This window comes from Indicator indicator, chromosome 1 (genome assembly GCF_027791375.1).
Source record: "Indicator indicator isolate 239-I01 chromosome 1, UM_Iind_1.1, whole genome shotgun sequence".
Lineage (NCBI taxonomy): Eukaryota > Metazoa > Chordata > Aves > Piciformes > Indicatoridae > Indicator > Indicator indicator.
In genome coordinates, this window is record NC_072010.1 from 41,322,410 (window position 1) to 41,341,946 (window position 19,537).

A 19,537-nucleotide genomic window follows, 5' to 3' on the forward strand; every position below is an offset into this window, starting at 1 on the left:
AAGAGAACCTTGGTGGGAATGTTCAGTAGGTTACCAAGTTCGAAGAACTTTTTAAACTGCCTATTCCTAGAACAACTGAATCAGTTTTCCAATCTGCCAGCAGAATACTGTAATAACTCTGAACAACCTAAGCCACAGCAACACATGCATTTGGAAGGACAGTCAGAAACTCAGGTATCACCCCAGACCCAGGCTTTTGTACTGTTCTGTTTTGAGATAAAGAAAGCTTTCCAGAGAGAGAACATAAGCTTTCAACCTGTTCTACCTCCTCCCCAGACAAAACTCAGTACATTTTACTTGCTCTCACACATAGAGAGCAACACCACTGCCTTGCCTTGTTGGTCTGTCTTTTCTAAACAGTACATAGCCATCCATGACAACGTTCCAGTTGTGGGAGTTGTCCCACCGTTTTTCAGTGATTGCAATTATGTTATAGTCATGCAGCCTAACACAGCTCTCCAAATCTTCCTGCTTATTCCCCATACTCCATGCATTGGTATATAAACATTTCAGAGAGGGATTTAAGACATTAGTTTTCACTCCTGCTATCTGTCCATTCCCAGTCACTTCTGTGATTACTAACCTATGAGTGAGCCCTGTGTTTTTATTGGCACTTATACCACCATTATCCACCTCAAGTGAGATGGCAGATTGAAGGCCATCCTCAGGCTATTCTCTAATAAGCCTGGTTTTATCCCCTTACCCCTTTGAGTCTAGTTTAAAGCCCTTTCAACAAACCCCACCAAATCCTGTGCAAGGATCCTTTTCCTCCTTTGAGAAAGATGTACTCCATCTGCCGCCAGCAGACCAGGTGCCCTAAACTTCCCCATGATCAAAGAACCAAAAATTCCAATGGTGGCACCAGTCTCTGAGCCATGCATTAATCAGGTGTATTTTCCACCCTCTTTCAGTGTTTTTCCCTACCGCTTGAGGGATTGATGAAAACACCAGCTGTGTATATAAGCCTTCAAGTAGTCACCACAATACCTTGAATCCTTCTTAATTGCCTTTGGACTTCTCTTTGCAACCTCATAATTACCAACCTGGATAACTAACAAAGGGTAATAATCAAAGGGCTGCACCAGAGCAGAGAGCTTCCTTTTTACATCTCTAACCTGAGCCCCAGGGAGGAATAAGACTTGCTTGTGGGATGGATCTGGTCTGCAAATGGGCCCCTCTGTTCCCTTCAGAAGAGAGTCACCTACTAGATGTACCCTCATTTTTTGTCTCTTTGAAGTCCTAAGGTGTGGGGGTGAGTGACAAGCACTGGGTAACTCACTGGATCGATCCTTGTCTCCATCTTCATTTCCTGCTACTTCCAGAGCCACATAACTATTATGTAAATGTATCTGAGGGGGGTGAGGGGGTGTAGGGTGTGGAGGGGGATGCCTGCGACTCTGAGCAGGAACCTGCTTTCACCTTGCCTCATCTTCTTTCTTGTTATTGCTAGCCTGGTGGCAGGAGGGCAGGGGACTCTCTTTTTCTTCATGTGTCTCCTGATGTACTTGCCTCAGGGATGGTACAGGGGCCCCTTGTTCCTAGGTGCTATGTGGCAGGTACTCCTGTTTCTGTTGCAGGCAGGGCAGAGCCTGACTCCACCAATCTATCTCCATTTCAGCCTCCCTAATGCTTCTAAGCCTTTCCACTTCATCTTGCAGCCTTTCAACTTCACCTTGCAGCTATACTCCTTGGCTGAACAGATCACCTACCTGCTCACACTGCACACTCCCTGATACCAGGGAGAGGCTGTAGCATGCCCTACAGCCTGTGACCTGCACCATCACATCCTTCTGTGGGAGCTTTGTCTGGGTTCCCACGTCCATTTTGAATGGTGTCATGGTCATCTTCTGCCAGGTGGAGACCATTGTACTTTGTCTGAGATGGTGATTATATTTATTTTTTTATTATATTTTATTTTATTAATTTTTCTCAGCATCCAGCCTGCCTGACTACTGATGATGTTTTTGTCAGACTACTGTTGAGACTGCTGAACTCTGCAGCCTGACCTTGTGCATGCTGCTCACTGTGTTGCAGAGAGATAGCTAGCTGCCTCGCGGTTGTGGTCTGAGCACCACTTCCAGTTTTGCCACTTTTAAATCTCCTGCAATTTCCCTGGAAACACCCCTAGCCATGGCAATCTCTCAAGCACACACCTGAGAGATGCCAGCTAGTGTCATGTCTCCCCTCTCTCTTTGGGCTTCCCCATCTCCAGGACCCCCTGATCTCCTCTAATTACAAAAACAAAACAAAACACAAAAAACCCCCGCAAACCACAGAGGTTGCCAGTCCAATGAAGGCTGCCTTGCATTCATGGTCTGAGCCAGTTCTGAAAACTTTTACAAGAAAACTCCTTGAAAGCAGAAAGTCATCTTAAGTTTTTTATCTACCAAAAATATTTGATATTTGAAGTCATATTTTCTAATAAATTCACAAATTCCCTTCTTTGTCATCTAAAATTTCATTTGGAAAAAAAACAAACAAGCAACACACACACAAAATGCTTTACAGAATGTCATGGTACGGCCAAACAGGCCCAGCACAAAACACAGACAGGCCCTAATGTGTCTAGACATGGTCCCCCTCTCCCTCCTCCTATATGCAGAAAGTCAGGGCAACACGTGGAAAGGAACAAAGGGGACAGGACTATGCGTGTCTGGTAAACAAGTTTGTTTCTGGGGTAAGAGCAGGTGCACTGGCCACTGCTCCCCCAGACCAGGCCTTTATTTCTGCCTTTTATGCCTACAGCCTGGCAGAACCCCTTTTCATTGGATAACTGTGTGCTGGCTTCAGTTGCCCTATTGGCCCAATTAGGTCTCCAGCAAGATATATATACAGGCTGACTTGTAGTCACATTTGCCTTGTTCAAACCTTGCTTAAACCTTGCTCAAACCATGCTTAAACCTTGCTCAAGCCTTGCTTAAGCCTTGCTCAAGCCTTGGTTGAACCTGCTTGGACCTATCTTGCTTGAAGTTGCCTCAAGTTGCCCTGCCCTGCCCCGAGTGCCCGGTCCAGAGCCTGGGATAAAGCCACGAGCCTACACTGTAAGCCAGAAAAGCCATGAGCTTAGGAGCCAGAGCCAAGCCTGCTTCCCCTTGCAACCAGAAATTCACCGTGCCTCAGTTTATCCAGGGCAAAGCAAGTGCCCATTGCAAGAGGCGTCGAAAACCACCCACCGCCTGCTGAAGCCAGACCAGCCCAAGACTGCGTGACACCTTCTTGCCAGCAGCCTGCCATGCCAGCGACACATGAAAGCGTCCCAAAAGCCTCAACAGCTAATACACAGGAGCAGCACTCCCCACTTGGGTGAAATCAGCTGTGAGTAATTAATTCATTGCCTCTTTGGCTTAAGGGTTCTTGTCAAGTCTCCCCCCCACTGTGGTTGAGCGCCATTTTGCTCACGGGGTTCTCTCTTTCCGAGTTATATTCCTACTGCTTTGCATAGCATTATTAAAATTGTTATATTTGCCTAGATACTGTACATTCCCATTGTACAGTATATTCTAACTGTACACCGAACCTCTTTAATATGGTTTTGGCAATTTTTTTCATATTAATACAAGGTTATTAATATTTTTATTAATATTTTCCATAGTGTAAATCAATCAAACAATACATTCCTTAGCACAGAAGCAGAAATTTTACTAGATTTTGCCTTCTGAATGAAAAGGAACTTATACAGCCCATGGAGATTAAAAAGTATAGCTTAACAGAAAGGTAAAACAACTCCTCATTTTAAAATCTGCCTACATGTCCTCTGATATTTTACATATGATTGTTTTCCTCATTTATATGATTACATATGAAGAACAATTCACCTAAAGGCAATGGAATTAATCTGTTAGAATAAGTCCCTGCAGATCAAGCTTTCTTTCTAGAATGTGTATTGCACAGTTTTATCTACTTTTCTAAAGTAATGTCATTTTGAAGGTAGATTCCATACTATCAAATACTTTCTTACTTGTTAGAAAGTCACCTTTAGAGAAATAAGTCACCTTTGCAGAAATAATAAGCATTATTTCCTGAAAATAATTGGAGAGGAATCACAAGAGTAATTTCAGTAACAACAAATAATGAGTATTTCTCCCATCTGCTTTGCTAGGTGAAAGCTTTAGGGAGACTATCAAAATAAAACACTAATACAATCCCATTCACATAGCAATTGCAAAACAAAAAGACAAATGCATAGTATCACTAAATATGATGCCTTTATGTAGTAAAGTTCCCCAAAAACACACTACTGCCACATCAGAAGTGAAATACATATTTCTTCTCACTTTCCATGGCTTTCAGGAAGGGTTAAGATCATTAGGTATTGAAGGCCCAGCAAACTGGCTGGCTCTGCAACTACTTCTCTGGTTGCCCATATCTTTCTACAGCTTCCCTGTGTCTGCCAGCACATGGTAGAAAGCTACAAAGAGACTCCTGCTCTCAGTCTTACAACCAGTAGCAACTTTGAAACTAAATTTGAGCCATACTCTTCACCCAATAAATTACAGCTAGAGGCTGAGAGAAAAAAATGTTTTGATGGAAGGAGCAGGGAGGGGGACAGGGCAGGGAAGAAGACGGGAGGGGGAATGCAGGTGCAAAGAACCACTAACATAAGACGTATTTTAGAGTATTACAAAGAACGGTTTGAAGTTCTAACAGGAGATGAGTCCCTTGTCCCTGGGGTCAGTGTACAAAGTACACCCTTCAGTTCATCTAAACTTGTGATTCCTGAAGTGGCTTATGACTGCCATACATTTAAAATTCAATGTTGTAATCAAGAGGTCTTAAGTATGTATAACTTCTTCCCTAAAAGTTGTTCAAAAGTCAACATAATTTAAGGTATCATAAAACACGGAAGATTTATTTCTGTGAGACTTAGTACTGTTTTATCTTTTTCTTTCCAACTGTTCCTCTATTTCATGGGCTGACATCAGCAAAAACCTTCAACCAAAATGCACACAGGCTTTTTATTTAATTTATCATCCAACATTTAGAAACAAAAATGTTGTGGGAATATCTTGAGCTAAACAATTTGGATGGATGAGGGAAATAACAAAGTCAGCATCACAGATGAGATTGCAATCCAACAGCAAGGAAGATAACACAGAAAAAATTTGCCAATTGCCTTTTTCCAATAAAATGAACAGAACCACAGACCTCTAAGAGTAATGAAAACAACCTACTGTGTCATCATTTTATGCAAGAAAGGAAGTGAGAAGATTAGCCTAAAACTCCTACAATAATATGGATTTTTTTCAGCTGACAAAAGCAATACTATATAAAATCTTTTCTGTGCTTTATTTCTAATTACCTTCTATCCTTTAATGAACAAGAAAGCACTTGATCTTGAAAGTCCTTGTGCAGTCAAAACTCCCACTAAAATTAATGGGACATTTTTTCCAGCTTAAGAGCTCTGAGATCAGTCCTCAAACTTAGCTTTTTATAAGCATCTTCTATTAATCAAACTTCTTAGCTTTTTTTCTCTCATTTGCTGCTAAGATCACGTATTAAAAAACACAGACACTAGAAATCATAATCTTGTCTGAAGAAGAGAGCCTGCTGTACTTTGTTATCCTCAAAAGTTTATCTCATTCTCACTAGTAAAACTCCAGTTCTGAAGATACTTGGTTACCACCACACCAAATACTTGCTTTTGGCCTCTTCAAAGAGTTCACACAGACACTGTCACACAGTGCATAAGGACGTTAAGATGACTGAATTACACAACTGAAATGTGTGTACACAAACTTTCTAATCAGCTAAACCTCTCTGAAACTAATAGACTGTAATGTAAGGGACTCTGAACAGCCTTGTTGCTTACTGAGGTTCAGTGATCATTTCTCCCATTTAGCCTCACTGAATCTGCAACATATGTCTGACACTTCAGTGCCTAAAAGGAATAAAATTATGTCCTTATCTGTATGCCTCAAGAAATAACTTTGATTTGCAGGCTGTTGGTCACTCATCTCAGGAAAATACAATTCTTATGCAGTTAAAAAAACAAAGAAAGAAAACCTAAACAACAACAACCCCCCAAAAAACACAAACAAAAAATAAAAAAAAAACAAGCAACAACAACAACAAAAACCCTGAACAACATCTAGTAAGAAGCTTTTATATTCAAAAGAATTTACTGTCTTTTTGGCTGTAATACAGCAGCATCATTACCCCACCATAATTCTCAATTTTCTCCCACTGTAACCTGTCAAATCAGGTAGTACTAACAACAGTGTCCTAAGAAAAACTATGAGACTTGTTTATGGCTGACCATTAATAGGCCTTAGCAAGGATAATTTGCTTTGTTCATTTTTTACACTTCAGCAGCATAGCAGCGTAAATGTATGAGAGAACTGACAAGATAGCACAGCATTTAATTGCTCATTTAGAGAGCCTGTGAGAAGCTGTCCTGCACTAGTATAGGTCTGCATGGATTCTTACACAGCTTTATACCTTCCTGTGAAGATACTGTAATATCTGTGCAGATTCTGTAACACTTCCTTCATTTACAAGGAACTGAAGAGCAACAAACTATTGACCTTTTAATTACAGTGAAGAAATACAAGATTCAGCAGATGATCCCGTAACATCCTCATAGAAAAGCTCAGGAGATGTGGCATAGATGGTTGGTCTGTGAGGTGGATTGAAAACTGGCTTGACAGCAGAGTTCAGAGGGTTGTCATCATTGGCACAGAGTCAAGTTGGAGGCCTGTGCCCAGTGGTGTTCCCAAGGGATCAGTACTGGGTCCAGTTTTGTTCAACATCTTTATCAGCAACCTGGATGAGGGCATTGAGAGTACCCTCAGCAAATTTGCTGATGATACAAAACTGGGGGGGTAGGCTGACACCCCATCAGGCTGTGCAGCCATCCAGTGTGACCTGGACAGGCTGGAGAGCTGGGTGCCGGCAAATTTCATGAATTCAATAAGGACAAGTACAGATCCTGCATCTAGGGAGGAATAACAACAGGCACCAGTACAGGTTAGGGGCTCTCCTGCTGGAAAGCAGCTCCACGGAGAAAGATCTTAGAATGCTGGTGGACAGTAAATTCTCTATGGGACAGCAATGTACCTTTGTGGCCAAGTGAGCCAATGGTATCTTGGGGTGCATCAAGAAAAGTGTGTCCAGAAGGTCTAGGGACGTTGTTCTCCCCCTCTACTCTGCCCTGGTGAGACCACACAGGGAATACTGTGTCCAATTTTGGACTCCCCAGTTCAAGAGAGACAGAGACCTGCTGGAAAAAGTCCAATGGAGAGCCACAAGGATGATTAGGGGACTTGAGACTGAGAGACCTGGGCTGTTTAGACTTGAGAACATAAGACTGAGAGGCGATCTCATCAATGTCTATAAATATCTGAGGGGTGGGTGTCAAGTGGAGGGGGCCAAGCTCTTTTCAGTGGGGCACAGTAATAAGACAAGGAACAATGGGTTCAGACTTGAACATAGAAGGTTTCACCTCAACATGAGGAGAAGCTTCTTTACAGTGAGGGTGACGAAGCACTGGAACAGGCTGCCCAGAGAGGTTGTGGAGTCTCTTTCTCTGGAGACTGTAAAAACCCACCTGGATGCCTGGATGCATTCCTGTACAGACTACCCTAAGTGATTCTGCTTTGGCAGGGGGGTTGGGCTTGATGATCTCTGGAGGTCACTTATAAGCTCTAATGTTCTATGACCCTATGACTCTATGACAGAAAGAAGGAGAAATAAGGATGATGAAGCAATTTGCACTTTGACATATATATACACACACACAAATACCTCCACAATAAATGTTCAGCTGAAAAAGCAGCACCAGCTAAGTCCTTGCCAACTAATCAGGTTCTCTTTGCCAGCTGTCATGGTTTAAACTGACGTTGGTGTTCTTTTGCCTACATCTTCCCTTTCTTTTTAAATGCTGTAATGTACAAGACTAAAAAATGCACATTAAAATATTAAATAAATAAAATATTACATAAATAATACCTGGTTGCTCATTACAGGAGAGGAAAAAAACCACCAAAAGATAAAAGCAACAACTACATCACTTACAGAGATAAGCAATTTTGCTTCCTTTCAAAAACAAAAGCAACAAAAAACCCCTACCCAGGCACAATCACTTTCTAAAGGATGAAGCACAAACTTGAAAGACAAATTGTAATTTATTAAAAAGAATGAAAGTAAAAATATAATGTCAGTGTTAGAACTGAAAGGTTCACAAGACATGCAATTATTTTCCTGTGTGAGCAATTAAGTATGCTTTTAAAAAGACAAATGAACATTTTGTTAGATAGAGAAACTAAGGACATTTTTCACTGCCTTTTTTTTTTTATTTAAGGAAAAAAAAAGGAAGGTAAAAAACCACACTCTCCCTCCAGAACCCTACTCTAGAATCTGAGCGTACTGGTGAAAGCATCCCTGCTTACAGAACACAGAAAATCTAGAAGGAGAAACATCTTGGAGACCATGGTGAAGTCCTACCCCACCAGATTAACAGCAAAAAGAGATTTCATAGTGCAATTCTGATTCTTGGAGTGTGTGCAATCTCTGTGCTTGCAAAATAATACTCTGTGATATCAACACTTGACTGTTAGAGTCATGTCACTTAGCCACCATTGCCTCACAGACCTGTGTTCCCTGCCTTTGTCTTGGACTCCTTTGTTAAATAAATTTCTTGTACTTGACTATTGACTGTTGAAATGAGATGTAAAGAGGAACTAACACTACAAAGACAGTGCAAACATAACATCAAGTTCACCTTTCATATTCTACAGTGAATTTGTTGCTCTTATCTATTTACTGTCTATGTAATGTCTAGTTAACACTGATCTCCTGATGTGAGACCATTTGACAGGTATGCAACTTTATGTAAGGTACTGAATATATAATTTCAACAGAAGACTTCTTATTTTGAAGATGGATATCTAGATGCAGTCTACACTTAAGGACAACTAATTATTAACTAAAAAATTCTTGGCATTTCTAGTGCAGTTCAATTCTTTACGACTAAAATAGATCTGGACTAATTGTTAACGATGACAGGCTGTAACTGGTTTTAGCCATAAAAGATTGTATTATCATCCTGCAAATATCATAATATTATGTTTGGTTTTGCTTCTTTAGTGTTGCCTAAAATTATGATCTGTGAGGTCAGGAAACACATAGTCAATCAAGACAAAGAACAATGAGTGGCTCTTGAGAAACAGGTGACCACTATTTAGACTTTCCACATGAAATAAATTGGTGGTTTCAGTTTAGCTCAAAGCAGATGTGATTTATCTATAAAAAAAAAAACAACAAAACAACCCACAAGCAGACTATTTGTCACTCTAAGGTCAAAAAGATCAAAGATTCAAACCACTACCCAACCTATGCTGTCTGTCTCTTTGCATGGATGTTCATTGCACTGCATCTGTTCTATGGATACACTGTGACAAGAGTGGTTTTCAGGTGAAACTACCGAAGGGTCAATTATATCAAAGCATATCAACATCCAGGGAATGGATGGCAGCCACAGTATTACGTTAGTGAACTATATGTAATGGCAAAAAGTAAAAAAGAGCATACATTTGTAATCTCCAGATGTTCCTAAATGTTAAGTGACAGCATGCTAAACAAAAGCAAAACAAACAAACAAAAAACCCAAATCCAATAACAATGGAAAAAAAACCCAAGAAAAAAAAAAACAAATGGAATCATAGAATCACAGAATCATAGAATCAGTCAGGGTTGGAAGGGACCACAAGGATCATCTAGTTCCAACCGACCTGCCATGGACAGGGACACCTCACACTACATCAGGCTGGCCAGAGACTCATCCAGCCTGGCCTTAAACACCACCAGGGATGGGGCCTCAACCACCTCCCTGGACAACCCATTCCAGGCTCTCACCACTCTCATGGGGAAGAACTTCTTCCTCACGTCCAGCCTGAATTTCCCCACTTCCAGCTTTATTCCATTCCCCCTAATCCTATCACTACCTGACACCCTAAAAAGTCCCTCCCCACCTTTTTGTAGGCCCCCTTCAGATACTGGAAGGCCACAATAAGGTCACCTTGGAGCCTTCTCTTCTCCAGACTGAGCAGCCCCAACTGTTTCAGTCTGTCCTCACAGGAGAGGTGCTCCAGCCCTCTGATCATCCTGGTGGCCCTTCTCTGGACACCTTCCAGCATGTCCATATCCCTCTTGTAATAGGGGCTCCAGAATTGGATGCAGTACTCCAGATGGGGTCTCACCAGAGTGGAATAGAGGGGGAGAATCACCTCCCTTGACCTGCTGGCCACACTTCTCCAGATGCAGCCCAGGATCTGGTTGGCTTTCTGGGCTGCAAGTGCACATTGACAGCTGATGTTGAGCTTCTTGTCCACCAGCACCCCCAAGTCCCTCTCCTCAGGGCTGCTTTCTAACCAGTCCCTGCCCAGCCTGTATTTGTGCTTGGGATTGCCTCAAGCCAGATTCAGGACCCTGCACTTGGTCTTGTTGAACCTCATGAGGTTGGCTTGTGCCTACCTCTGCAGCCTGTCAAGGTCCCTCTGGATGGCATCCCTTCCCTCCAGCGTGTCTGCTGCACCACACAGCTTGGTGTCATCAGCAAACTCGCTGAGGGTGCACTCAATGCCACTGTCCATGTCACCAACAAAGATGTTGAACAAGACTGGTCCCAGGACTGAGCCCTGAGGGACTCTGCTTGTCACTGGCCTCCACTGGGACATGGACCCATTGACAGCCACTCTTTGGGTTTGGCCATCAAGCCAGTTCTTTATCCATCTAGTGGTCCACCCATCAAACCCATGTTTCACCAGTTTGGAGACGAGGAATCTATCTTTGGAATTTGGAATCTATCTTTAGAATTCATAAAATCTCTGTCTCATTTTCTCTTTCTCTCAGAGGCAGCATATTATGTTGCAAAGGACAATCCTTTATACCTCGGAAGAGAACTTGAGTCTGATGGGAAGATTCTTAGTCATACAAACCTACATTTTACCAAAATCCCAAAAGTAGATATGACTCAGTTTCAAAATTGGCACTATGATTCAATATACTAATTTTTCCCAATTTAATGCTTTTACTCTAGTCTTGTGAATTCTATAAGCTTAAATTCATGCTGGGAATGAAAATATACCTTAGACTTCCTGGTAATGATTTGCATAGGTAGAAGAGCAATTTACTGTTATGAAGTGAACAAATTATGAAAGGAGCAGCAGTCTTATGGTTGAGGAGGAAGGGTACAGTTAATGTTGCCATTCAAAGAAAATAAGGGAAAACTTCTGATAATAGTTGGAAGAAAATCATAAGAAGTTTATCATGCTCAGTTTATTTTTCTTACTACAGAGAATACTGATAAAATAATCCTAATGAAGATCATCAGGATATCAAAAAAGCAAAGCAATGCTTGAAAGAAATTTCAGAAGTCACCATCATAACAGTGCTGAGGTTATGATTGACTAAGCCCACTGTTAGTAACTTCCCTTTCATAAACTCTAAAAATATTTTGTTAAGATTTACATAAAGAACCTAGATTGTTACAGACATTCCTGTTCAATTATTCATATGCCTTGTTTCTAGTAAGTCTAATCTTATTTTCTCTTCAGTCTGTATTCCAGTTCTTAAGTGATGTTAGTATTAGGAAAGAAAGAGGTTGTGCTGAGGTTTAACACATTACATGCTTAGTAATACAATTAACACAGCTGCTAGCCTAATCAATCAAAGGCTGATTCATACCCTACGCTATCTGTATTGATCCCATTATCATCTCATATATCCATATTAAAGAAAAGAGAAATGACACCTTCCCTATTGTGCTTCATACACATTACCACCTCTAAAAGCAAAAAATATAGTTTTCAATCTCTTAAAAATATTTCTAATTCTACAGAAGTCAAGCTTAAAGTGAAAACACAACAATAAATAAATGCTGTCTTTGCACTAATTTGGATAGAAAACATGTTCCACTCACATTAAAGAACAAGCTAAAAACCGATTTTTCAACAAGTTAATGCCAAACCGAACTGAAAGGTCTAGAATCCTGTGTTGTTATACCATCCCACACTAATCCTGACATTGCCAGCGTTTGATTACTATCAATGAGTATTACAATATAATATAATTAGTAGTGGCAATATTACCACACATATTATAAACAGCCCTGCTCTACTGCCTTTAAATTAGTTTTATAAGCATGTTAATAACATACCATTAAGCGTCAATACAAATCCTTGACAGCTTCTTGAAAAAAGATTATGCATGTCTAAGCAATTTTCTCATACACAGGTTTTCTTTAGAAAACATGTTGTCACTATTCCATTAGCTCAAAAGGGAGTGTATGCACAAAAGAATTTCTGCTAAAGAAGTCTGACTGCTAGCCAGGAAAGCATATGTTCAATAGTCTGTATTTACTGCTGGCTGGGATAGGGTTGTAGGTAGCACAGCATCAAATGAATCTCTTCTTTAAAAGATGTCTAGCAGCGCAGGGAATGCTTTTCATTTTCAAAGGAGGAACCCTTTGAATGAAAAAAAAAAAACACAACCGAAGAACAAAAAACACTCATTTTGACAGTATTTCAATGGGGACTGTTGGAATGAAAACAGAGTAGATTAACAGATATGTAGGGCAGACATCTTCAGTCTTATCCAAAGTCTCTGAAGTCCAGTAGAATTTGGATGGTGTCCTAAACTAGTCCCCCTCCTGAATCTATTTAAAAATAAAATAATCTTAAAAACAAAACAAAACAAAATAGAACAAAACAACAACTCACTAAAACAAAAACCAAAATTAAATTCATGTACTTTTGCTGCATATCTTACCATAATTTAAGGGTGCCCAACTTCCTACAGTAAAATGCCTCATCATTGGCAAAACTAAAAACACAGTCTGTAAAATTTTCCAACTCGTATTACACTGATCTGGCCTCTGGAAATGCCACTCCTTTTATTATACATGGAGCCTAGCATAGGTGTCTGTCATTTTGCTGTTGAAAAGTTCAGCAAGAGGAATCTTATGATCAGTCTTCAAAGATATTTCCCATACAGTCAGACAATTGACTGATTTGATTCCGTTTCCATTTTGTACACAATTATTAGCTTAATAAGAAATTCAGAATGCAAATAAGTATCCTTAGCACTATGGTATGATGCATACAAGATTAAAGAAAAATCTGATTTGTCAGATTCCACAGAAGTGGAAAACAGATTTTTCTCTATTATTATCATTATTGTTGTTGTTGTTGTTATTATTATTATTTCTTTTTTTTTTTTTTTGAAACAATGGAAAACACTGGAAACATTTCAATTCAATGTTCTTCACAAGTTTTAATGGTCAATATATTTCATGGTCTGTTGCAGAACAAATTTTTACCATTCAGTTGTCGCAAGCAAAGATATAATGGAAGTGTCAGTTTTTGGGGTTGCTTTTGTGTTTTTTGGATTTTTTTTTGCAGGGGAGATATTGGGTAGTTGTGGTGGTGATTTATGGGATTTGCTTTGCAAGCACACACAATCTTAAGTATGGCTATTATTAATGGAAATTTGCATTCGTGAGTATACTTAGTTTCTTAAAAGGATACATGACTGTAATAAATATTTCCTATGTTTCCAATTGCCAATATCCTCACAATCATTTTACTAAAACCAGAATATTGAGTAACAAAACTGGCTACATGTGACTTTTAAATTTTACCTTCTGCTTGGGAAAATGAGAAAATGAAAAAGATGGGTGAGCCATCCTAAAGACAATCCTTCTCTTGACTCTCAAATAAAGCTGTCTTGCCCTTACATAGATGGATAAACCATCCGTTTCCACTTCTGGTCCTAAGCTGAAATTTTGATGCTGCTTGCCCTGTTTTGATTTGATTAAACATTTTTGCATTTTAAGTGGCTGATCTTTAACTATTAGCAATACTATGCTAAAATAAGCAACTATTTTAATCCTTGAATGCAGGCTATCATGAAGACATCCATCCTGTAGTGAGGTGGTGCACTTACAGAAAAGGAAAATAACCTTGGAGGTCCCCACTATCTAAGGATTGTTTAGACTGTAAAAATTATAAATATATTACATCTTTGATTTCTATGTCATCTGAAATGAAAATACAGACAAACAAGTAATGATTCCTTCGTTCCCTCCTTTTGCCTACAGCAATCATATAGAACTAGTACTGACCAGGATGATACTGTGGGGTGACACAGTTTCAGTTTCAGCAGTCAAGATGAGCTTCTTCATTACACTTAAGCTACTGACAAAATACAAAAATCATTCACTCAATTAGTTTATTATATTAATAAATCTGAAAATATCAGTTGTGCTAGTTTTATATTACACTGACATTTACTGTCCTCTTGCAAATCCATTATTCCCTGATGTGATACAGAATTCTCTGATGTAACATATCAGCTAACACAGCAAAATACCTGAAGCTTTTAACTCTGAAATCCAATATTTTTTTTTTTGCTATTTTCATAAAATTCAATATTATCTTAAGAAAATATTATCAAGTCAACGAATTTATCATCCATTTTACCACCATAATTAGTTATGTCAGTGCTGTGAAGGTAGGCTGCAGTTTGTACTACGATACAGCTCCTATGTTCAATTACCTAGAATCTACTAAATTCCCAATGTAAGAAAATAAAATATTTTTTTAAACCTTCAACTTAAAATACAAATGGTGAGTTTAACAGCAAAAGGAAATGTTTCTATGAAGTCTGATTTGGGACTGGAGGAAAACAACAATAGCTGAAGGCAAAAGACTTCAAACTTTGAGCTGAACATCCACATTAAGCCACCTAAGACTTTAAAATCCTCTGTGAAGCTTAGACACTAAACAGGAAGATCCTCTAATTTTAAAATTTTCTAGTGTGGTTTTCAAGCCAACACCACTTATTTACTACTTTAGGATGAACTTGCATAATTTATTAGAAGTGCTGTGATCCTAATTACAACAGTCGGTCAGACTTTTTCAGAACTGCATAAACAAGGAGAATTGCCTAGCTTCTAGGTCTAGTGACTAAGAAAACCTATTTTCATCACATTTCTGCCTGAGTATAACCCCACATGAAGGAAAAATAGCAATAAAATAAAATGGTACAGCCATATTGGTTCAGGTCAAGGAACTTCCTGATTCGGTATCCTTTCTCCAACCATTTGACAACTTTGTGAAATGACTCCAGTAAAATCTTAAAAACCCTCAGTTATCTGGATCTATCTGGATCCAAATTTATTGGGATTTATTCCTTTGCAGGTCTGAAATGAATGTATAATTTGTCCTTTATTTGAGAAAATGGACCACAGACCAAAAATTTCAACAAACAAATCCCTCAGCATCCCTCAAGCTTTCTCCCAGCTTCTGATTATTTGAAAAATCAGCCTATTAGTGTTTAGAAACTCACAACTTTTCTTATTATTTCATACTTATTCAGGATAATTTCTTTAACTGATAAAAGTGATCATAAGAGTATAAAGAATTTAGTTAATGCTGAACTAGAAGCATTACCACCATAATTAGTTATGTCAGTGCTGTGAAGAAGCAACCGAGAGGCTTTAGGGTGTATTTCTCATTTGTCTAATTCTGTGATTAATGATGGCTAGTGCTTAGTGATATAAACTGCACATATTTTGGACTCTTCAGTATCACATCAGTATCTACTAATGGGAAAACAAACAAACAAACAATGATTTTAAGTCCAGTTGATGAAAATAGTAGCAATATATTAATTTAGTATTCCATTGATATTTTCACTATTCCAGAGTTCAGCAGAAAGATACTGCAGAGTCTTCAACTCAAAACACTACATTTCCCATTGTGTCTCCCATGACAACCAGGCTCCTCTGAAAACAACTGTGCCACCAGAAGGCATCAAGAGTAATAGAAAGAATTTGTATTCTTCCTTCTGTTGACTTCAGAAAAATTGAATTTAAGCACTTTCAGAAATAAAAGCAAAATCTTAGCTTTCTCTTGCAAATTCCTACACACAAATGAATGAAGAATTGCATCAGCATACATTGATAAATATAAGGAAAGACAAACCTGACTACCTAATTCACTTTTCTAACAGAAGTCTTCAAACTGAAAACAAAATGAACAGAGCAGGGTCCAAAAGCAGACGCTAACAGAACGAAGCATTTGCCATTTACTAAACTCCAGAGTTTAGCAACCACTCACAAATTCCAGCCAACTTTCATCAAAGTTTATGTGATCTAAGACTACACTGCCACCAGAAAGACAGCCCTCACTTTTTCTTTTTTTTCTTGAGCACATCCTTTGCTATGTCAGTACTTAAATCACATAGCTTGCCAGTTATGTCATTTCCTTGAACTGACTAAAAACTAGGCCTGCCTCCCCAAATTATTATTTCTCCCAGAACAGCTGAACAATCACTAGTGCTGACACAAGAGAGGTGGCAGGAACAGACAGCTAGAGGCAGAGAAAAGAGTACAACTTGCCTTTTTGGCAGTAGTGTGGTCAAAACTGATGCTGAGAGATCAAACAGAAAGCTAGAATATTATATGACAGGAGCTGTATCTCATTCAGTATTCTCCTGAACTGGAAGAGCATGAGATGAGCATGAATTCCCATTAGAACTAGCTTTATTATACAGCCAGCTAACACCAGTACTTTTTCACTATCTGGAACAATGATCTGATGATTTATGGTATTGGAAGATAGGCTATAATTCCACAAGGGGCACATTGAGCAGGATCTTGACTTTTTAAAACTTACGAAAACAAGTTAAAGGAATTTGTAGAGAGAAAGTAGACACAGAACCAGAGGATTTGGTTAGAGGCACCTACCAAAGCAGTCACTTTGGTGTTCCCTTGGGAGCTATTACAGAAAAGGTTCATCAGGCATCTACCAAAATAAAGCCTATAAAAGGTACCTATACCTATATAACATATAAGAAGGAAAGAGAGCCAAAATAAAGTGCTTATGATAACTGCTTGCTCTTTGAGTCTACCAGATGACTTCTAATTTCACATTAATGGGAGGCAAATCACACACGCACACACACACAAGTCTCTATAAAGAAAATTCATAAGCCATTTAATACTAATCTTGATTCAAACAAAACACTCCAAATAACCTTCACGAATAAAAGTAATGATTTTTTTCCTATCAGTAGTCCACACCTGAGTTATTGGAACCATACTTCTAGAAAATTTACTTAACTGAAACACTGCAGTTCACTGAACAGTATCAGTAGCCACTTCTTTAAATAAGTGCCTGGACTTGGAGACACTATGGTCTTCCTTTGCAAAAAGAGTAATTTGCAACAAAGCAATCTTGCAACTGAACTTTCAGGCTAAGTACATTTCTATAATAAAACTTCAGATTTAACCTGAAAACAGTAGTCAGAACTTCTGGTTTAAATCGTTTATATATATGTATATATATATATATTTTAAATTAAAAAGTCAAATTGTAAAATACTGATAGTTTTCCAGATATATTTCAATCTCATTTTTAGTCTTTCTTTCTAATCCAGGAGCTAGTAAACAGATGTCTTCATAAACACCATAATGCCAAACAATGAGTATACCCTAGAAATGTTAATGTATACTCAATAAACGTATCTGAAAAAATAACACATTCAAAGACTGTTTTCACATTTCCAGAAAACCATAAAAATCTTCTTCTATCTCAATTAAAATAAGCTTTTGGCTTTTCTAAAAGCAGCTGTGAAAATAACTTGTCAAAGGTAGGTCGTCACAACAGGGATTAGAATAGGGGAGCAAGAACATCAGCAGCAGCCCATGAAGTTAAATTCATTACATACAAATCCCATGCATCAGCAGTTATGCCTACACGTTGTGTAAACTATGAATATGTTGCCATTCAAAAAGTAAGTTTCCAACCACTAGAAAAGACATCATGGATGCAAATAGAGTCCCTATTTTATTTTTCAGTCCAGCATACTTTTTATCTGAAGACAAATCACAATGTCAAGTCCCCAGAGCATTCACTTCTTACTGAGGTTCGTTTTACTGTGTGAGATCTGAGCTAATTTAAATTCAACGATTTGATGAGCTGCACTGATCTGATCTTAGAGCTTCTCCTGTACAAATGCCCAATTCCCTTTCCCTGATCCCTTCTCTTACTGAAGCAGATACAGTAATATCTGTCGTACACTGAAACTAGTCTCAAAGGAGAAAGTATTTTCTATGGCAGTTCTTGGGAGACCAACTTCCTTGTTAGACATTACCAAGCCCTCAGATATTCAATCTCTTCCAAGCCAGTGAATATAAAAAGAGATCCTTGTAGCACAAGGTTCACTATTTGATATTTTGCACTTGAACATGTGCCAACTTACCTTTCAGCCCCATTGGTTTCTAAGGTAAAAACATTTTTATGGTATTTATTCATTTCTTTGTGAAATTAGAAGGTTATTTCTCAGAGTCTAACAACCTTTCCACACTAATATAGCAGGAAGGTCTGCCATTCCTTTCAATTAAAATGCTCTGGTTTTCAAACTGAATAAGAAGTTTGATAATTCAGCCAGCACATATAAAGCCGGTGGCTTGCAAATGCCTGAGAACTTGCAATCCATCATCTAAAACAAAACCCATAAGAACTGTCCTAGTATGAAAGATATCTTTCCCAGAACTATTATCCACTGGTATCCTGCACCATTTCACACTGCTGCACTGAGAAAACGTGAAAGTATTCCCAAACCGCTCAGAGGATACAAATGCATTTAGTATTTGATTAATTGCATTAAAACCATAAATGTGAAACCTCCACACAGGGAAATGGGTGAATAGGACAATTTTTTCCTCTTTTATTTTTGTCTTGTTATAAAAATGTCACAGTTTTCGCTTTTAGGAAAGATGCCAGCAATGCTGAAATGCACTCAAAATGTCCAAGTGTTGGCCAGAATGAAAATTCTGCCATGTCTGTGAAGGGTTCCTATAAACAATATTAGGTGTGAGGGGTGGCAAAGGAAAGATAAAACAATGCAATTTTCAGCGTAATTTTTACATTTTTAGATTTATTGTATTATGCACAAAATTTCTTTTAATAGTTTTGGGTTCTAACCTTTCCCATGCCTGCAGTATATCAATTCCTCTCTTGTTCCAGTGAAATTAACCTGTTTTTTAGTTTCCAGTTTCTCAACATAGAATCATAGAATGACCTTAGAGATTATCCTCCCACTAAACCAGATTGATCAAAGCCTCATCCAGACTGGTTTTAAGCATTTCCAGGGAAGAGGCAACCACAACTTCTCTGGGCAACTTATTCCAGTGTCTCACCATCCTCATAGTAAAGAGCACCCTCTTAATATCTAATCTAAACCCACCCTGCTCTAGTTGATATTGCATTCTCTCTCTTCAGACATCTTAGAAATCTGCTTATTGCACATATGCCAGACACATGAAATCTTACTACCTTGCCCTGCAAATCAATCAGTTATATTTTGCTAGCAGTGAGAATAGCAACCCAGGGTATCATATAATCCAAAATCAGCACCTTGAGTTAGACTGTAACAACTGACTAAGAAAATTTAAGACAGTATTAACACCCACCAATACTGTGGGCCATTTGCAAATGCAGGAGTCATGTAGTTTGTCTGTATTGTCAGTTAA

The 19,537-nt window shown here is 38.7% G+C and overlaps 1 protein-coding gene across 4 annotated transcripts in view; it reads right to left on the bottom strand.

The window, feature by feature from the left end:
* PCDH9 (protocadherin 9) overlaps positions 1 to 19,537 on the bottom strand; it is a 710,467-nt gene that overhangs the window by 393,590 nt on the left and 297,340 nt on the right. Inside the window, exon 6 of one of the 4 annotated variants that reach the window (XM_054382635.1) lies at positions 19,324 to 19,336. The exons of the other annotated variants lie outside the window; for them this stretch is intronic. Coding sequence (XP_054238610.1) covers positions 19,324 to 19,336 — 13 coding nt within the window. The remainder of the gene's footprint in view (positions 1 to 19,323; positions 19,337 to 19,537) is intronic. 4 annotated transcript variants of the gene reach the window in all.